Raw genomic sequence first — 20,572 nt, forward strand, 5'->3', positions numbered from 1 at the left:
CCCTAGATGGCCCTAGGAGAACATTCTGGAAGAGGCCACCATCTGTGCCTCATGTGCTGGTGGCCAACAGCATGTGCCCCATGCCCCTGTGTGCCCCGAGAGCTTTGGGAGCAGCCAGGAACACAGGTGGGGAGAGGTAGCAGTAGGGCCGACTGATTCAGGCTGAGAGACTGAGGCACACAGCCATACTCAAGGCCTGACTTTGCAGCAACAGCCCCGTGTCCTCTGAGTCCCTTTAGCCCTGCAAGCCTTAGTCATGCAGTCTGGTGAATAGGATGAAGGGATTGTCTGAGAGGAGGGAAAGGGGTCAGGGACAGAGCTTAGCGGCACAAGCACCTGCCTGGCAAGCACAAGGTCTGTTCGATTCCTGGTACCAAAAAAAAAGAAAGGAGGTAAAGTAGAAAATGCCTGGGACATAAGAAGTCCTAACATGGTATTCAAGGGCACATATAACTCACTTTAGAAATATTTCTCACTAAAATCATGATATTAATGATTTTTATTTTATATTAATGAAGTAAACTTTGTTTATATGAAAAGCAGCTTCTGGGGAGGAGCCGGCCACACTGGCGGCCTCTCCTGGGGGGTCTCGTCTGTCACGGGGATGCTGGCAATTATACTGAATTATACTGCTGCCTTTCCCCGCAGACCAGCAGGGTTTTGCTGCCAGAGACCTTGTGCTTGCACTCTCGCAGGCTTGCTCTGGAATTTCCTCTTCCTGACAGGGAATCCTGAGCACACATCCCCTCATCCTGTGACAACCATGACTGGAACCTGTGGCCAGGGAGGCAGAACAGTGGTGTCCCTACACTGTCCCTGAGAGTAGGCGAAGAAACATGGTCTGTCATGTGCCCCCATGGCACGAGTCTCTGGTGAACAGTTGGCATTCCTGAGGGCCAGGCAGCACGCCCTGCGTGGTCCCAGTGGGCGCTGCTCTCTCCCTCACCTGCGAACTGCCATCAGCAGCTGTTTCTGACAGGTGCCGGCTCTCTACGGCAGATGGTGACCCACGTGTGCCCACTGGCAGGTTGTAGCATGGTGCCGCCTCCTGCACCCTTGCTAATGTGTATGCAGCGCCCTGCCCAGCCTCGGATCTGTGTGTAGCGCCTGCCTCAGGGTGCAGATGGAAGGAGGTGCCCCCTCAGCCTGGAACTCTGGTGTTTGGCCACCAGCCTGCGAATCCAGCATGTCTGCTCATCATAATGCAGCCGCGCAGCCTCCTCACTGGAGTGTTTGATGGGGGTGTGGCTGTGCTCTCCATGGATGGCTTTGGCCTTGGCCCAGGCAAAGCCTACGATAGCCCAGCTGTCACAGCCATGCAGATGCAGGGGCTGGTCCGCCCTTTGCTCTGTCCATCTGTTTACCGAGTGTGGTCCTGCACACGTGGGACAGAAGACCATCGGGAGCGGCTCCTCTGTTGACCAGTACTGAAGTGCACTGGGAGCCTGGTCTCTAAAATAGCAAGACATGTCTATGCCCCGGCACCGGGGGGAGCAGGATCCCAGCGCAGCTCAGGAGAGCCAAGAGGGGAGGCAGGCCTGCCCTGTCCAGTGCCCCTGTGCCCTCTGCTGCCTGCACCTAAACAGAGAGATACCAGCTAGTTGACCTGATTCTAGGGATAGGCAATGCAAGAAGGGGAGGGCCTTGGCTTTGCGGCCGCACAGCTCCCTGGGCACCTCCCGCACCATGTTTGGGCTCCTCATTCCAAACAACTCACCAGCCAAGGCAGCCAGATGTGGGTGACATCTGGCTGAGCCTGTCGCCAAGTCTCTGCTGCTCCATCACTGGCAGGAGAGAGATGAGCTGCTGCTGCCAGGTTCTTAAAGAGCGAGAGAATGAAGCTGTGCGCTCCACACCCCATGTTTTCCTTCTCTGCAACTGACACTCAGAGGGCTGCCTCTGTCCTTTCTCCAGACCCTGGGGCCCTCAGGAGCCCAAATCTACCACTGTTTATAGAGCAGACTTTGCCCTGGGAGCAGGACAAAGTGCTGGAGAAGGTGATGGGATGCAGAGTAGTGTGGTGAGGTTTCAAGGTGAGCCCTGAGAGAAAATGCACATGAACATACGAATTTGTGCATGCTTGTGCACACAGACACACAGCACAGAGGAGGGACTGAGAGGAGCTATTCACCAGGCATGTCCCCAGGAAAGGTCCTCTGCAGAGAGCGTGCTTTTAGTGATCTCAATAGGAGCAGAAGAAGACAATAGGAGTTAGGGACCGCGACCCTGCTCTCCTGACACAAGGAGAAGTGTGAGTGACTTCTGCTAGATCCAGTTCTTTGTGAGGTGATAGTGCCTGTGGGCCAGGCTGGAGCTAGAAGCAAGACTCACCTACCTGGCCCAAGTTGGGACAGGCGAGAGGGTATGTACACTCCCAGACAGAAGTGCTGAGAAAGTCTGCCACGTTGCCAAGAATGGTCTCCCATAATCATGGTGACATGTTAGCAGCATGACCTTGGACAAGTAACCAAACCTTTCTGAACTTCTGTTATTCATCTAGAGAATGAGAATAATAGCCTCTTGAGGAGTGTTTTGTGAGTTTTACACTAACATGTCTATAAAATAATATTGCCATTTTCATTGTAGGGGTGAGCAACTTCAAATGATTAAGTGACTTGGTCAAAGTCCTGCCAGTAAGTGGTAGTTAAGGTGCAGAAAGAGGAGAGGGGTGTGGGAGAAGTGGCCAGGCTCAGCATTAGCTGAGGATGAGGTGGCACAGCCCAGAGAAGTTTGCATCTATCTCCTTGTGTGGGCTACTAAACCTTCCTTACTTTTCCCTTTCGGGACTGTGAAGCAGGCCGTCTACCCTCATGTGGGAGAGGTGATGCCTTTTCACCGAAAAGCCACGTCCACCTGCTCTGTGTTTGTTCTTTTGATATCTCTGAAGGGTACAGGGCTTTTCCTTGTCTCTGCAAACTCTGTGGTTTGGACCTGACTTCCCTGACCTGAGCATTGCTGGAAATACCCACAGCTGTAGGAGCTGCCACTAGGCGCCGACTGGACACCTCGCGTTCTGCCTTGTTGGGGGTGACATTTTCTTTCTGTCATGGTGGACAACAACTGTGCCTCACAGGCTGTTACCAGCCCACCCAGTGCAGGGCCAGGCAGAGGAGAGGGGTTTAGGGCTGTGGCAGGAGTCAGCAAGGCCACTTAGAGGGACAAGGTAAGTCCAGGCAGAGGTTGGCGGTGACTGAACCGTGGAACCATCAGTGGGGTGGGGATGGACTCAAGAACTTTTCAGGATGAATTGTCCAGATTTTCCCCAAATCAGTCAGTAGGGTGAGGGGGAGATGACAATAGTAGATAGTGAACAGCTAGGGCCAGCGGCTTATGATGCTGTGTGCCACACAGGGACAGGGAGGATGCACATCATGGCTCCAGTTACGGTATGCTGCTGGAGAGGCAGATCATGGCTCCATTTAGGGTATGCTGTAGCTGACAATCTGGGGACAGGTGGGGAGTGGCCTGGAGAGAGGTGTTCAGGGCACCTGGACAGGGGATGGCAGGATGGAGCATGAGTACTGACCAGAACAAGTACCTGCAGTGTAGAGTGGCTTGTACTTTTATAAAAATGACCACCCACTCGTTATCTTTTTATTTTAATGCCTATCCTGCCTCCTGTGGTCCTTGCATTTTGAAGTCTGGCCAGGTTTCGACTCTGAGAGTCCTGCTGGGATCAGGTGGATCTTTATGCTAAGCTGGCAATGCGCAGATCCTTTGAATCCATTAATACAATTGCAGAGAAGAACCAATCAATGGGAACATCTAAGACTGTCAATAAAACCAAAATTTGACACACTGACAGACCTGCACACCAAATTCTAATTTTGTCTCAAGGGCAATTGCAAGATCAGGACCTCAGCAGCAAAACTGTGCTGTCACAAGCGGAGACCTGGCTCACCGGCAGGAAACACAAGCCCAGGAGAGATGGCCACATCTCTGGGAGGCAATCATAGAAATCAAAGTTGTCAGGAGGGATAACCAGGACTGCTCTTATTTTATGTCTCCATAGTGATATTTAAACAGGAATGTGTAATAAACCCTCCAGATGTTTACATAAAGTTAACCTCATCCACCATGCTGATAGGAGATAATGTGAGTGAGCTATAGTTGGCCTACATATTCACGGGCTCCACAGCTATGGATGCAATAAAGTGCACAGGGAAAATATTATTAAACAATTCTTCTGTAGTGACATGTAAAGATTTTTTTTTATCATTATTCCCTAACCAATATAGTGTGACCACTATTCACATTGTACTAGGTAGTATAAGTAACATAGACATGATATAAAGTGTATGGGAGGATATGTGTAGGTTATATGCAAATGGTACATCATTTCATATAAGGGGTTTGTGCATCCTTGGATTTTAGTGTCTTTGAGGGATCATGGAACCATTTCTCTTCACATACCATGGAAAACCTGGCAAGACCCTGTCTCAAAAATAAAAGATGAAAAGGACTAGGGATATAGCTCAGTGGTAGAGCACCTGCCTAGCATGCTCCATGACCTGGGTTCCAGCCCCTAGTACCACTAAAAATTTTAAATTAAATTAAGTTTTAAAAAGTGGACATAGTGTGTGGTAGAGAACATGGGCTATTGTGGTAGACTGACAACTGGGGGTCAACTAGTAACACCCAGCTGAACTAAACCAGCATGGTGCTGGGTGTGGGAGGCCCACCTGAGGATTGTTGCCAACAACATAAGAGGTAGACCTGGAGAGGAAGAAGTTTGGAAGCTGTTGAGAAGCTGTAGGGAGCTGTTGGTTTTCCTGGAGGAGCTGGCCGGGCTGGCTTTCTTGATGAACTCAGCTGTTCTCATCGTGAAGGAGCTTGGGATCTTGTCACTGAGAATGGCTACGGTTCACTTTGGGGGAGCTCTGGTCCTTACTTTGAGCATCATTTCCTGGCTCCAGAGGGGAAAATGGTGCACTGCCCAGTCTCCTAGACAAGCTTGTTGCATTGGCTTTCTGGATGGGAACTTGGCTGTCCTGATCATTAGAGGAGCTCTGGACCTCACTGTTGCTGAGGATGGCTGTGGTACTTTTTAGGGGAGCTCTGGTTCTTACTTTGAGCATCATTTTCTGGCTCCAGTGCAGATCCCTCAGCCTGCTAGCACAGATCTTTCATCCCACTGACACAGACTTTCTAGCTTCCACCACTGACCTTGTGGCCTTCCCAGTACAGATCCCTGACACAGTCCTGTATGAGACATTGTCATGGGCTCTTGACCTCCACTTAGACTTGTAGGGGGGCATTGTTATGGGCTCTAGGTCTTCAGCTGGACTCATGCAGGACATTACTGTGGGATCCAGGCCCTCAGCTGGAGTCTTTGGTGTTTAGTGTGTGGACAATTTCCTGCACTCTTTTTATATATGACTCTTTGGGTGACTATTATAAAATAATTCTATAAATTATATGTCCTGTACTGTTTCCCCTTGTAAACTCCAAACTACAACAGCTACCAAGTCAGACTGCCTGGCATGCAACCCTGCCTTCCCTCTTCTCTGATCTGAGTATGCTTCTTACCAACACAGGGCTGATAAAACTTCTCCATCCAAAGGGGTCACAGGATGGTATGCAAAGGAAGCAGGAGAGTAAGTGGCACAAGAGCAGATATCCAAGGAATGGCAGCTCTTAGTCCCTTTCCTCTGGCCCCCGTGGACATGTTGTAGTCTTTATCTTCCGGTAACAGGATGCTCATTGGGGTTTTAATGGATGCCAGTGGAAATGTCCCTGCATAGAGTGAGTCACAGGAAAGGCCCATCCTTCAAGGCCTGAGTCCCTTTTCTTCCCACGGCTATGAGTTTTGTGACATTCAGAACATGTGTGTGGATGGAGCATTTGGCCCGGTTCCCCTACACTGTAGTGAGGGAAGTCTGCCGACCGGCTGTCTTTAAAGTACCAGGAATCTGGATGCCATGTAAAAAAGCAATCCACTCATCTGGGTGTGCTGGTGACACCAGGAAAGGCTGAGGCTTCATTCTGTCAGGCTCTTGGTCTTCCTGCTGCTCTGGGCATAATCCCTACCATCCCAATTGGGGATGTGACATTCCATGGACTCACTAAGACCACAGCGTTACAAAAATAGCTAGCTCAGTTTGGGCAGCACAGCTGAAATGCAATCCATGAGATATATATTTCAAACATGTGATTCCATCTATGCCTCAAAACTGTGCTGAGAAGATGGTATCTTATTCTCACTCCACAAGACAAGGCCGAGGCTCAAGGTCAGATGCTCAAGGTCGAATGGTTTGGCTGAGCTCAGACCCCACCCCTTCAGCCTCCACACAAACACGAGAGAACTCCTGGAGACACTGCAGGGAGGTTTTCATGCTTAAAGACAAGCACTGCTTTAAGTATATCCTGCCATTGTCGTAACTCCAGTTAACATGGATTTTTATTGTCTTAACTGGAAAGCATGCCAATTATATGCAAATTTAAATCAGATAATGAGCTTATGTTCCCGTTCTCTGGGGGGAGATCCAGTTCTTCCACTGGTTCTGAATCTTGAAAATGAAAATCAGGCTCTGGCAAAGAATACTTGCGGCCTGTTTTGGATCTCGCCCTCCACTTTCTTTCCTCCCTCTCTCCCCTCTTCTTTCCCTCCCTTCCTTCTTTCAGAAAACAAAACCAAAAAATCCTGACAATATTCCATTCCTAAGAAGCTTAATCATCCCCATGGAGACCCTCTATCCCATTCCCACTCAGGTTTTCTATGGTGATGAGGATGAGGATGAGCAGGGAGGGGGTGAGGAGCCTCCAGTAATGCCTATGTGGAAATTGAGCTGCTAAACTAGCATGTCCACGCTGATCACCCACAGCCCCTGAGCCTCTCACCAGGGTCTCGGGGAAGCAGCCTCCGGTGGGCCTCGCTGTGTCCTCCCACCAGGTCATTGTTAAGCTTCAGACAAATGTGACAGAAGTAGCTTTCCTTTCTTTTTTAGCAAGCTCCTAGATTCTCAGCCACGTGAGTTTGGAGGCTAACTCATGACAGCAATCGCTCTCTGAAGTGCACTTTCTCCATAGCGCCTCTTTCATTTTATACTCCTATTTTTAGTTTCCTTGGATAATCATAAAAAACCCTATCATTTAATTCATAGGCCTAGCCAATATATTATGAGGTTCTCCCTGTCACAGCCCAAGGGAGAGTCTCTGCTTGCAAGCTGGCTGGCCTGTTTGCGGCTGACAGATGTCACTCACCCCAGGGCAGAGGGCGTCTGAGGAGAGGCTTCCATTTCTTAATATGAAGTGAGCACAACTTCATTGTCTTAATCAGTGAATACAAAAATAATAAAGGTGCAGTGTTTCATTCTTTTTAACTCAGTGTAAGAGGGTTTTAAGAAATGGAGGTGGCTTTTGAAGTTGCTGTGGCCAGGTGATTTTCTGTGTTCAGGAAGCCGGCACCAGCAGTTCTGCAGATGAAACGTCGGGCTACAGTTAAGCAGAACACTTTTCGGGGTGGCCGTGGACCACCCCACAGACAGCACAGCACACTGAGTGGTTTGCTTTCTTTGGACTTGGCTTTCACCACGTATCATAGGCTCAGAATACGGAAGCATCCCCCACCAAACTGCAGCACAAGCCAATGCAAACTGCGTCCTTTCACAATATATGATACTCCAAACAAGGGCTGTATTCAGGAATTTTTCTTTATTCCTAGTAAGGAATTTACTGGTGACAATTAATGGCCTTTACAAAGTCAGAATGAAAATGCCTCCGTCATTTATCTAAACAGTCATTTTCTACTCAAAAGCTGATGTGTTGCATGTAGTCATTCTTGTGTATTTTTTAATTGAATCCAAATTTAAACCACATTTCTTAAAACCAGTGTTTCCTCAGTTGCTGAGACTGTGCACTAATCAACTTTGGTTCGCTGGCCCTTTGCACAGTGATTGAACAGGACAGAGTAAATATTGGCTGAACCAACTAAACTGAAAAAGTGAGTTGGCTTAAGAAGATGTGTGTGTGTATCTAGGAAAATATAAATGTTATACATAACACATCATCTTACAGGTATAGAACCCAAAAACCCTGATAGGAACCTATTAGGCTCTTGGGCCACTGTTGTACATTTGAAATCAAAACATAATTTTTGAATATATAGAAAACTCAAAAATCCAACAATAAAAGCAAACCAATTAAAAATGGATAAAAGAGTTCAACAGATGCTTCCCAAAGAAGATATATAGAAAGCAAATCTGAGAACATTAAAAGGTGCCCAAGGTCATTATTCATCCTTAAGGAAATACCAATTATAACCATCCTGAGATTCCACTGTCCATGGTCAGAATAACAGAATCTAAGACAATGAGAGTCTGCAGTCCTGGCAATAATGTAGAGCTGTGGGAACGCTCATGCATTGCAGGGGCAAATGCAAATGGTGCGGCCAATTTGGAAAAACACTGGAAAACTTGGTGTTAAATTCAATACATATTTACGTTGTGCAATATGACAGTCCCACTCCTGGATTTTGATATAAGAAAATACGACGTGTGTTCACTCACAAGTCTAGTCCCAAATGTTTATGACAGCTTTATTCATAACTGTGAACTAGAGAAAACCAAATGTCCTTCAGCTGGAAAAGGACAAATATATATATATATATGTGAAGGCCCTTTTGAGGCTCAGAATATGATACCCAAAGTGTGGTACTCTGGCATGCTGAGCGTTTTTGGATGAAAGGAACAGAAAGGAACAGATCTGGCCTCTGGACCAAGGACTTTCTAACCTTCTCTTGCCATCACCCCCAGCCACAGGGAAGGGGCTCTCTCTGAAGTTTCCTTATCTCACTGAGGAAACTTCCTCCAAAAGAAATGCAAATCTCTTAAGCCCCTTTCCTGGGAACCTCATCAAAGAAAAATGAGCCATGAGAGAAGAGATGAATGCCTCAGCCAGACAGACTTTCATCTGTTCTTCCGAGGGTAGCAAGAGAGATGGGCTGGGAGACTTCATCTGTGAAACAAGACAATTCTGCTCCCAGGAAATTTCCGCCCTCCCCTCCCAGGAACCTGTCACTATCTCCAGAGGTGAGGGGAACTTTGTCCCAGGCCGCTGTCTGCTCTTTGGGCTTGTTTATTTCTCCCCATAATCATTTACTATCCCCCTAAAATTGCCTGCAGCCCCCTATTATCCTCTCCCCTCTGAAGAGAGTATTGAAACTTCACCCATTTAACCTCCTCTTTGAGTTTCATATTTGGCATGGCTTCCATGAACATGCTGAATAAATCCATATACCTTCTTCTCCTGCAGATCTGCTGACTGTCAGTTAATTTCATTGAGCTCTCAGAGAACTAAGGGCAAATGCCTCCTCCAACTTATAGCCCATTTCACTGACCTGAAGCAAGCAAAGAGCTACAGGTAAAACTGAGTTGAAAACCACTGTAGCATTGAAGGCATGAGTGTTCCAACTACACAGAGCTGCTCAGCAACAGGCAGGACACTTGCAGCTTCAAAGCATTTAAGGAACTCTGCTTAATCATTAGCTGATAAAACAGGGACTTCAGTGGTTGTGCCTGGAAAAGGGTACAAACCTTACCGAATTAGCCCAAGAAAGTCACTAAACAGGCGAATGGCAAGAAAAAATAACATTACTACTTGCTGTGGGGGAGCATCATCAGATTTTAGAGTTGCTACATTATATTTTTTAAATGTCAAATTTTCAAGAAAAAAGTATGAGACAAGGAAATAAAAAAGGACAACTTACCAGACAAAGACTTCAAACTGGCTGTCATAAATATACTGAAAAAAAGTAAGGGAAGCCATATTTAAAGAATTAAAAGAAAATATAAAAAACAGTATGTCACTAAATAAAGAATAACAATAAGAAGATAGAAGTTGTAAGACAAAACAACTAAATAGAAATTCTGAAACTAAATAGACCTATGTAAAAATTCAAAGGTGCATTCTTAAATGAAAAACTTCCCTAGAAGGGCTGAGTTTGCAGAAAAAAGAAGGCTTGAACTTGAAGATATGTCAGGGGAGATAACCCCATCCAAGAAACAAACAGAAAAAAGAATGGTCAGAAAATGGTGACAGCTGCACAACTCTGAGAATGTGCTCTGTTAGCTCTCCATCACCCCGAAGAAGTACCTGAGAGAAACAACTTACAACAAAAAAGTTTACTTCGGCTCAGGATTTCTGAGGGCTCAGTCTGGGACCAGTCGGCTGGTTGCTTTCGGCCTGCGATGAGGCAGCACATCCTGGTGAAAGCACGTGGCAGAGGAAATGGCTCACTTCGTGGCAGAGGGGAAGCAGAAAAAGGAAGGGATTGGCATCCTATTATTGTCTTTAAAGTTACCCCTGCCTCGATGACCTAACTGCCTCCCACTAGGCCCAGCCTTTAAAGGTTCTGCTACCCGCTGCAGCACCTCCATGGGCTAGGAACTAAACCTTCACCACACGGACCTTCAGGGGGTGTTCAAGATCCAAACTATAGCAATGCAGAAAACCACTAGACAGCAGACTTTAAAAGGGTAAGATTTATGGTATGTGAACTATCTCAATAAATTTGTTATCTGAAAAAGTTCCCCAGTTTAGAAAAGACTCTGGAAGTCGGGGCTCAGACAGAGAAGGCTTAACAGGGAGGGCATCCTTCTTCTTTAACCTCATTTCACAGCTGAGTAAACTTAGGCTCAGATGGATGAAACAAACTTTCCATTGCTTGTAACATATGAGACATAACTTTCTTCATCTCTTCACAATTAGCGTGACCAACCTGTCCAGTTTGCCTGAGGCTGTCCTCACTGTAAGTCCTACATCCTGAGAAGCCCTAGTGCTGGGTACACCAACATGGTTGGCCACTCTGCATACTGCTCCAATCAGGGCCAGTCTTCTTCCCAGAAGCCTTGAGTTGCCAAGATTCAGACACAAATGAGAAATGTGGAGTTTTGCAAAGCTCCTTGGCCTTACTGAATTCACTGTTCTGAACTTAAGCAGCTGGCATGTTGCTTTAAGTTATTTTCTATTCAACCTATTGGAATGAAGGATCTTTCCTTTTAATGAAATCTGCATTTCATCCTCAAGGTGAAACCCGGTGTCCTTGGCTTTTCTGAAAAGTGAAAAGTGGTTTCCTTTGTGTACTAAATGCTAAGAATATAACAAAAACAGAGGTTGCTGTTAATTGATTGCAGATATGAAAAAGCAGATTATAACCCCTCAGAGATACAGAGAAGAGAGAGAGCGAAAAGACATCATTCCTCCTGCAACTTGAAGCCATGAAAGGAAAACTCGTTGGGGAAAAGTCATTTGAATTCTTTTTTTGCAACCAGTAGGCCTCAAAGGAAAGATCAAATCAAGAGAAACCAGGGGTCCTTGAGCGCGTGATTGGTGTAAAACTTCTCAAGGTGGAGGGTGCGCTGTCTAAGCCAGAGCCCATAGGCGGTGCCCCTTCCCAGCCTTGAGATTCTGAGCCTCATCTCTGGCCAAGCAGAAAGTCACAGCTCCGCCTTTCTCCTTTTCAGCGGGGAGCTACTGGGGATGGGGAGGCAGGCGAGGGGAGTGGGAGGGACTCAGGTCCTCCTGCATCCAGGAAGTGCCCCTGTGTGCCGCTGTGACCGTTGGGTGGTGGAAGAGTAAACCCGAGCTGTATTACCTTGCAGAAATAGAATCAACTCCTCTGCCTTGCCTCCCTCTTCCTGCTACATAGCCCCCTGTCTGCCGGGCTCCGCCTTGGCCCTCACATTTCTGCCCGTGATGCTGTCAGGCCCTGCCTACTCCTCTCTTCCACTCCTTCCATGTGCAAGGCACCCAGGTCACTTCTGCCCGACACACACCCTTCCTGCCCCAAGCACCACCCTTGTGCCAAGCCCCGCTCCAGCCCACCTGCTCCAGAACACATCTTCCCAGCAGGTGAGCATGTCCTTCCTCCTTACCCCCAAAGCATTCTCTTTGTACCTCCGACCCTCTAGAACACCCCCTGCCTCTCAAAGCAGGTATTCATGACCAGGAAGTCCGGTCTCCCCCAGCAGAAGTCTGACCTCTGCCTGCAGAGAGCCTCTTCTGCCCTGCAGTGGAGCTATGCACCCTGTTCCAGCAAAGTCCTGAGACTCTGTTGCTCCCTCAGTGTGGCACTCAGGCCCGCACAGCCTCAGTGTATGGCCTGACTTCTTAGACCATGGACTCTCTGAGCACAGGGCAAGCTCTCTTGCACTGTCTTTATCCCTAACACCTAGCACGGTGCCTGCAAGACACATGAGGCCTGTGCAGGCCACATTGCAATTGTTCTGCTGCCAGCCCTTCGAGGCCAGGGCTATCTTCTGTGTCTGTTTCCCTACTGTCTGGCATGGTCCTGGCACATAACCCCCTTGCCATCCCAGTAACGAGGTTAGTCAAGGGAAGCTGAAGAGTTAAATGCATACTTGCAGAGGAGCCTCAGGACTGGCAAACGCTGGACCAGCCAGGAGCACTGTCAGGCCCTGTAGCAAAGGAAGAAAAGTGTTGAGGCTTGCATAGTCTTCACAGCCTCTGCTAGGAGACCACAGAATCACTTCCACTTACAGTTCATTGGGCCAAGCAGGTCACATGGGCAGCCTGACTTCAAGACAGAGGCAAGGGATTTTGGTGAGCGCCACACTTGTCCTACAGGGCAGCGGTTCTCAAATTGTAACACACAGAGATCGTTATAAAATGCTAATTTCAACTCGATGGGTCTGGAGAACAGCTCAGATTCTGCATTGTGAAGCAGCCACGACCACTGTCTCTACTCTGAGGAGCGAGGGCGGCACTTTGGAGCTTTACTGGTCAAGTGAACAAGAGAAACTCATCCTTTCCCGCTCTCTACAGAGACAAAACTCAGCCAGCAGCTCTACCATTTTGCATTGCAAACCAAGCGAACTCTCCTCTCTGGGTCAGAGGACACTGTGATTTACCTCTGAGGGTGCAGGGGACACAGAGGAATAGATAATGAAAGCCATTAACTGCTTGACAGAACTGCAGTCTGGGGAAGGACGGAGCCCTAGAATGCCGCAGCCCTTCTAAGAAGCCAGATCTTTTGTGGAGAGGCCATCATTTGCATAAGCAGCTCTTCTAAATGGACCACATTAGTCCTAATTGTGTCACCTCTTTTTCTCCTTTCTTTCCCTTCTGTTCCCAAGGCTGGGAAGGGTCAGTGCTGCTGTGATGGCACCTTGTAAGGGCACCGTCCCCTCTAAGCACTCTCCTGTCTTTGTCACACTGGTGGAGGGAGCTTTTGCTTGCTGGAACTTGTCTTCCTTGCATGTCCCGAAGGCGATAGAGTGCCTCATGGAGACAATTCCGTTCTTCCAGAACCAGGAGCTCCTGAGGCTCTAGGGTCCTCCTGGGGTTGCAGAGCCATCCAGGGGAGGTGAACCTGCTCCCTGGCTCCTGCCGAACCTGCTCCATGCTGCACGGAGCCAAACACACAGGAGCCTCTGCTCTGCTTGGAAGAGATGATGGTTTTCTTCCTAGCGGTTTTATTGAAGGGCCATGACAGTTATTTCATACCCTTTCCCAGGAATTTTGATGGATGGCAATCTGGTCAGCTGGAAATTGCCCATGGAGACTCAGTGCTGACTAGGGCATTGTAGCGTATAAGCCTGCATGGTGTGCGTGTGTGTGTGTGTGTGTGTGTGTGTGTGTGTGTAAGTGACAGAAATGGATCTGGAAGAACTGAAGTGGTCTGCATTCAGAAGGAAAAGGTTTGGGTTCTTTGAAATCAAACCCCAATATCCCATGTGTGCATCATAAACTGGTCTTCTGTTCTTGGAAATGAATTTCATACCATTAGAATGTTTTAAAAATAATCATAAATTAAGATGAAATACACATATCCATTTTACAAATAATGAAACATAAACCCAGCACATAAGCCTGAGTTCTTTCGGTGGGTGGAGAAGGATTCACTTGCTCTGACTTCTGAGCTTACATGAATAGGAGCCTGGCCAGATTAGCACTGCAGTCTCTCTCTTTCTCTCTCTTCCTGGTGACTTTCCCTGTAGCAAGCACAGCCATTTCTCCCTGCTCCAAAGGCCTTCAAACTGTGGTCAAAGTTAGGGTCACCTGTCCTAAAAATGCTTAACTCTGATGGGATGAGCCTGCAGTTTTCCCCAGCCCGGGGAGAGGCGGCTGCAGGGGACAGACAGGGGACACGCTTTGACTTGGCAGGCCCATCTAAAGGCTCTGAATCTGGGGTCATGGTTGGACTCCAGAGGACCACAGAACCCTTGGGAATTATAAGCAGATATTTGATTGTGAATCTCTATGGGAAAAGCATCACTAATGTTCACTGGCTTCTCAGGGAAACCCTTGATCACATCTCCCCCTGGATGGTAAGAACCACTAGCGTGCATTTGAGCTTCTCCTTTGTGGTACAGTTTCTAAGACGCAAGAGGTGCATCTAGGTCAGTCCACAGTGAGGGGTGACTGTATATCATGTAGTGTCCTTACAGGTACTCCTATGCATGTCCATGTGGTATACACCCCTCCCGTCCCACATGCATGCACACGTGCACACACATCCGTATGCCCAGAGCTGGGCCCTGTCCTCCCGCCCTGTTCTCCTGGGTGCACACTGGTTGGTCTTTGGTGTGGCCACTCCGCTCCCTGGGTGCTGGCTCCCTTTAGTGCCCAGTGGGGACAGCATGTGCGTGGGAAGAAACACGAAACCCAGAACTGGGCAGGTCTCAGTCCTGTCCCCACCCGCCTCTAATCTCCAGCACAAGAACGTGGGCAAGGTTCTCCATAGCTTTTGGTCTCCTCGTGGGTGGCAGTGAAACAGTGGCCCCTGCCCTGCACAACTTCGAGGGCGGTGAAATGGAGAATGAGAGGACAGCCACCAGCAGCAACTCCTCTGACCTCCACCGGCAGTGTGCTCTTCCGACCCTCCAGTGTGATACTCAGGACGTTTGTGGGGTGCCGTGTTTGTGCCTGTGGCCTTCTGAGGGGGCAGGAGCCAGGCGGTCCTGCTCTCCTGCTGCTAGGCGACCTTGGGCAAGCTCTGTGCTGGCCTTCAGTTCCCTTTCTTTCTTTCTTTCTTTCTTTCTTTCTTTCTTTCTTTCTTTCTTTCTTTCCTTCTTTCTTTCTTTCTTTTTTTCTTTCTCATTCTTTCTTCCTTTCTTTTTCTCTTTCACCTTTGTTCTTTCTTTTTTGTTCTTTCTGTAGTGCTGAGGATTGAAACCAGGGCCTTTGCATTGAGCTATATCCCCAGCCCATTTTTATTTTTCTGTTTGGATCCAGATTCTTGCTAAGTTGCCCAGATTAGTCTTGAATTCTCCTACCTCAGCCTCCCAGAGTGCTGGGATTATAGGCAAGTACTTAATGTTCAGTCTTGATGACAGAGTCCTTGGTCTGGCATCAGCTGAGGAGTGAAGAGAAATAATATGAAGAAATAATAAGGCTTTGGGGGGCTCTGCTTCAGCCTAGTGGGGCCCCACAGACTGCAGAAGCGGGGACTGTGTCAGGGGCTGGAGGTGGCCCCTGAGGAGAGTGAGGTGGGAGGGCCCACAGTCGCCTGGGGTGAGGATGTGGGACAGGAGCCAGCGCCAGGGTGTGATGCTTCCGATGCATCCGTCCTCTCAGAGCCGCGTGGTGAGCTCGGCCTGTGCCCATCTGACAGAGAGGAAAGCTGCTTCCGGGAGGAAAATGATGCAGGGAGGTGCAGGGGGCCTCCTGGGGCCGTGGGGGAAGGGATGATGTTAGGGTCTATGAGAGCGCAAGGTGACCGCTTCCACTGGGTAACCTTCTAGGAATGTCTGGAGCCAAATGTCAGGCCTCACTTATGCCTCTCAAAAAGTCAGCCACACACACACACACACACACACACACACACACACACACACACACACCAAAGCGTCACGATCATGTACCTTAACTTGAGCTAATGATTTTGGAGTCAGTGGTGGTGGGGGGAACAACGGGGCACAGAATGGAGTGGCCCAGACCACATCCTCCTAGGGAGCTGGTGCAGGAGCAGGCGCCCCAGGAAAAGCACAGCTGTGGGGGCCCAGCACGGGCAGTCTTCCCGCAAGAGTGAGTCCCCACCCAGGAGGTGGCTGTGTGGGACCCCGGCCGGTGGCGCGTTCTCCTGGGCAGCCTCTGTGCTGTCAGCTTCCTCCCTGCCCGTGCACGTTCTGATGAGTGAAGTGACTGCCATCTGGTGGCTGAGGGCTGGTACTGCCCGATCCCCACCCGCTGGCCTCCCCACTGTTTCCCTAGAGCCCCGCTGGGACCTGCTTCCTCCAGCCTGATTCACAGAAGTGTCTGGAGAAGTCCTGGCACAGGACGCCCTCCCGCATTCATACAGGCTCAGTCATCTGGAAGGAGGGGAGTCAGGCGGGCAGTGAGGAGGGGCCGCGGGGCTGCCCACCCTCAGGAGAAACAGACCTGGAGGAGACGCCGCAGACACCTGGGGCCACGCGGAGGCTGCTGGCCCCCAGCGTGAAGGAGACTGGGAAGGGCCGCGCCCCGGGTCATGAAGAATCATGAAGTTCTCCTGTTCTCTGAACCTGGCGACTTTTCTTTTCTGCAAGCTCTCGGCCATCTGGGTGGCCTTCACACCCCACGGGCCTCTCGCGGGTCATTTTCTCCGCAGTATTCCATTCCCGCAACCGCCCGTGTCCGCACAAAACTGCAGGGCTTGCATTGCCTCATGTTGCCACTGCATGCACAGTGGGCCCCAGCCCGTCCCGCCCCCAGGAGCTCCCTCCTGACCCTGGGCCTCTCGTGCCCTCCGGGCAGTCTCTGATCCTCATTCCCGCAGAGGTTCTGTTTCCTGAACACAGTGCTGCTACCAAGTGCTGGGTTTGCCTTGGTTAAGTCAGGGAAACAGAAAACGCACAGGTCTTCCAAGCAGGGTGGGCTTATACAGGGAAATTGGTGTCTCCAGAATCATCATGAGGGCTCAGGAAGTCAGGATGCCCAAGCGGTCTAAGGGGTTCAGAATCCCCTTAGATTAGATGTGGGCTGTTAGAATGAACGTTCTCCATTAGACTTCAGGATACCAAGGAGTTACAGAAATCATCAGAACCCATTGTCTGATGATTCACTGCCCGATGCCCAGGGACAGTGGCTCCCAGGAGGTGGCCAAGAAGAGCTCTCTGCAGACACCTGTGCCCACCTCAGCCTGGCACCTTGCAGGTAATAGCCCCTCCTTGCACTTAGCTGCCACGAGGGCTGCTCTCACTGGTGCAACCTAAAGTGAGCCAGCAGCTGAACCTGGGAAGTGTGGTCCCAAGGTGTTCTGCTGCCATAGTCCCAGGGCCAGCTGAGGACATCAGGTATCAAGGCACAATATCTGACACACACTTTTAGACATGGGTGATAATAATAGGACTTCCTTCCTAGGACTGTTGTGAGGCTAAAATTAACACATGTGAAGTCTTTGTATGGAGTGCAACATATGGTAAACCCTCAATAATTGCTAGCTTACAAAAAGAAATTGTCAAACTGACACGAGGATGGCTCCTCATTCTCATTTCTAACCCCTGCTGGAAAACTGGCTGCTCCGCCCGCCCCGCACCGTCTGGTCCAACCGCCTACCTCGGTGAGGACTCTGTCCCTTACCGTTCGGGGCTGTGTGGCTGTGAGACTGTGAATCTGCCTCTTTCTAAGCAGAGACTCGGGAAAGGGTTAGGTTCTCAGGAGGAGCTGGAGGCAGTGAACCGTGCTGAGTGCTGATATGGGATTCCCTGTGCCGCAGGGCGGAGGTCCTGACCACAGAGGGACAGGCTCTGCAGCTCTGTGTCAAGGGGAGTCACTCACGGGGCTGGGTCTCTGCTGCCTAATGCTCAAACGCTCCCAGCTTACAAGGAGCAGGAACCTGGGCGCCGCTGCCATCCTGAAGCAGAGGAAGCCACTAACCTCCATGGGGAGCAGCTTCTACTTCTTAATCGGTCTCCTGCCCCAAAAAGCTCCGCTCACCTCCCCCAGGTTGTGTTGACATGAGCACAGATGCCACCAGGCCTAAACTGGGTCGCAGAGGGTGGGATGGGCTGACACAGGCCCTCAGGCCACAGCCTTCCCTGACCTGGCCAGAGCTCAGAGCACACACTGCGCAGGACCCCTGCTCCCCAGACATCTAAGCAGAGACCCTGCTCTTCTCTGTGCAGCCTGGCAGGGGCTGGGCCGGTCCCTGCTGGGGTCCTGGCAGGGAGCCTGTCCTTCCTGGTGTGCGGCCAAGAGCCACTCGTACCTGCTGTCCCCTGGGGGAGCTTCAGGGTTCCCAGGGCCCCAGCACATGCTGGGCAACAGTGGGCAGCGGGTGGAACACAGACTTCAGAGTCAGAAACCTGTTTCACACCCGACTTCAAGACCCTGCTCACCAAGGCAGAGTGGGGAAAGTGCCCGCCCAGAATCACCCACCGGGAAGCGCAGAGACAGTGCACAACCTAGGCCTCCATCTGCCGCCTGCCACACCTGCCCGCCCTCCTCTTCCTCCTCTGGGAGATCCTTGTCCAGCACTGGGTCCTGAGATCCCTCTCTTTTTCTCTCTTTCTCCACAGGGTCTGTCAAAGCACGGCTTTGGTCCAATCACCACCGACATCCGGGAGGGCCAGACTTTCTACTATGCAGAAGACTACCACCAGCAGTACCTGAGCAAGAACCCGGATGGCTACTGTGGCCTCGGGGGCACAGGGGTTTCCTGTCCCCTGGGTATTAAGAAGTAACTTCTGCTGGCATGGTAACCCCTGTAGGTTCCAGTAAAAATGCTCTCCCCTAATGGGCCAATGCTTCTTTTTCACATCAGTGGCTTTTTGAAGTGTGCTGATAAAAATCTGGGTTTGATTGAGGTTTATTTTACAAGAAGTACAATGGCAAGTTGATAAGATGTATTTGGTCTTCTGATAAGTTCGGGTGGGAATGACACTGTGAAATTTTCTGAATCATTTGGGCTCTAAACAGATCGAGAGAATATCATGTGTCCTCCTCTGGGACTCTGGGCACCTGTCGTGGGAGCTGAGGGCTGGAGCTGGGAGACTGTGGCCCAGCACGGGGGACGTGGGAGCCTCCTCTCTGTCCTGCCCCACCTCCACGCCACCTGCCCTCCAGTGCCTTACAGCGTGTGTACAGGTGCAGCCTGCACGAATCCTCCCCTGAGTCTCTGTGCGCCATGGAACCTGGATGTGTGTAAGGGGCTTTCTGTCTCTTCTCAGCACCCTGTGCCGTGGGAAGTGCATTAGCTTGAGGAATCCAATGCTTTGCTTACAGCTGCAAGAAATGCTTATCCTAATAAAAACCTATAGTTCAGTGATACAAAGTGCCTGTGTCTCCTGTCTTTTCCTTATTTCAGAAGAACATTTATAAGTGCAAAAAAATAATTAGGAGCTCTAAAAGAACTTGGGAGGTTAAAAAAAAAAGACCCTTATAATCATTTCTCCCAAAATGGGAAATATTAGGATTGAACTATGGAAAACACGCACACCTCTATCTCCTCGCAACTGTCGCAGTAATGATTGTTTTCCAGGTCCTTATCACATGAGAGACATTGAGAAAGAGAGCAGGAAGAGACTTTCATTCTTTGACCCACAGAAAATTCTGTTCAAGACAGGGACTTGGAACCATCAGCCGTAAACATGAAAATAAATGAAGAAGGCAGCTGATTTTAGGTCCTGATGGATGATACGAAGATGAGTGGGACAAGGTCAGGAGCTGGGTCTGGGGGCTGTGGACTTGTGTTCAAGGCCATCATGGCTAGTGGGTCAGGGGAGGCCCCACCCTCTCCAGGTGGTGACTGGGGAACAGAAGGACCTACGCTCTCAGTGACCTGCAGGTGGCAGCATGTCAGGAGCAGACACATGGGGGCAGATGTGCCAACAACTGTCCATACTCTTTTGGCATGTTTTCGCTGCTTGAAAGAAAATCTTTGCAAATAGAAGGGTCCAGAAGTACAAGATGGCCTAGGTCAGGGAGGAATTGGACTGCAGAAAGGCCAGTGGGGGCCCAGTGGGGTGCAAGAGGAGGGTCCTGGACAGAGCACTCTACCAGGTGGGTGGAGCCAGGCAGGGAGGACCTTCTAAGGACAGGACACACTCTATTGAATGGACAGGCATTGGGAGAGTCCACACACTTCTTTAGCCTGAGCAATGGCATGGATGGTAGAGGGAGCAGGTTTGGGGTGGGGATGAGTGAATGAATCCCTGAGTTTTCCCACATCCTAATTGAAACCTTCCAAAGCGTCCTAATGGGGATTTGGAGAAGGGCAGCTTGGGTATGGGTCTGGAGCATGAAAGCAATCTGAGAATGAAAAACTGAAAAACCACCAGCACAGATGTCTTGGTTACATTTTCTCTCTCATTGCTGAGACAAAATACCCAGCACCCAAAGTTAAGGAAGGAAAGGTTTATTTAGCTTACAGTCTGTGAAGGTTTCAGTCCATACTCAGCTGGCTCCAAGGCAGAGTGGCACATGGCAGAGGGCAACAGTTCATGGCGGAGGAAGACAGCAAAACCAACAAGAGCAAAAAGGGAAGAGCTGCAGCAAGCAGGCATCTTTCCCTCCCTTATATTGTATGCAGGTTACCCACCCCAGGATGGGTGTAGCACTCACACCTATCATCTCATTGGAGTATGAGTCAATCGAAAACTGTGGAAGCCTGCCCCATGACTGCAAGAGGCTT

General features: G+C 49.7%; 1 protein-coding gene across 5 annotated transcripts in view; it reads left to right on the forward strand.

Moving 5' to 3' along the window:
• The window catches only part of Msra (methionine sulfoxide reductase A), a 341,517-nt gene extending 322,304 nt beyond the window's left edge, over positions 1–19,213 (forward strand). For all 5 annotated transcript variants that reach the window (XM_005373800.2, XM_005373798.2, XM_005373797.2 and 2 more), the window contains one exon: positions 18,459–19,213. In XM_005373800.2, coding sequence (XP_005373857.1) covers positions 18,459–18,623 — 165 coding nt within the window. In that variant the 3' untranslated portion in view covers positions 18,624–19,213. The remainder of the gene's footprint in view (positions 1–18,458) is intronic.
• The last annotated feature ends 1,359 nt before the right edge of the window (positions 19,214–20,572 follow it).

Source organism: Chinchilla lanigera, unplaced genomic scaffold (assembly GCF_000276665.1).
Source record: "Chinchilla lanigera isolate Chin_1 unplaced genomic scaffold, ChiLan1.0 scaffold00002, whole genome shotgun sequence".
In the NCBI taxonomy this organism is placed as follows: domain Eukaryota; kingdom Metazoa; phylum Chordata; class Mammalia; order Rodentia; family Chinchillidae; genus Chinchilla; species Chinchilla lanigera.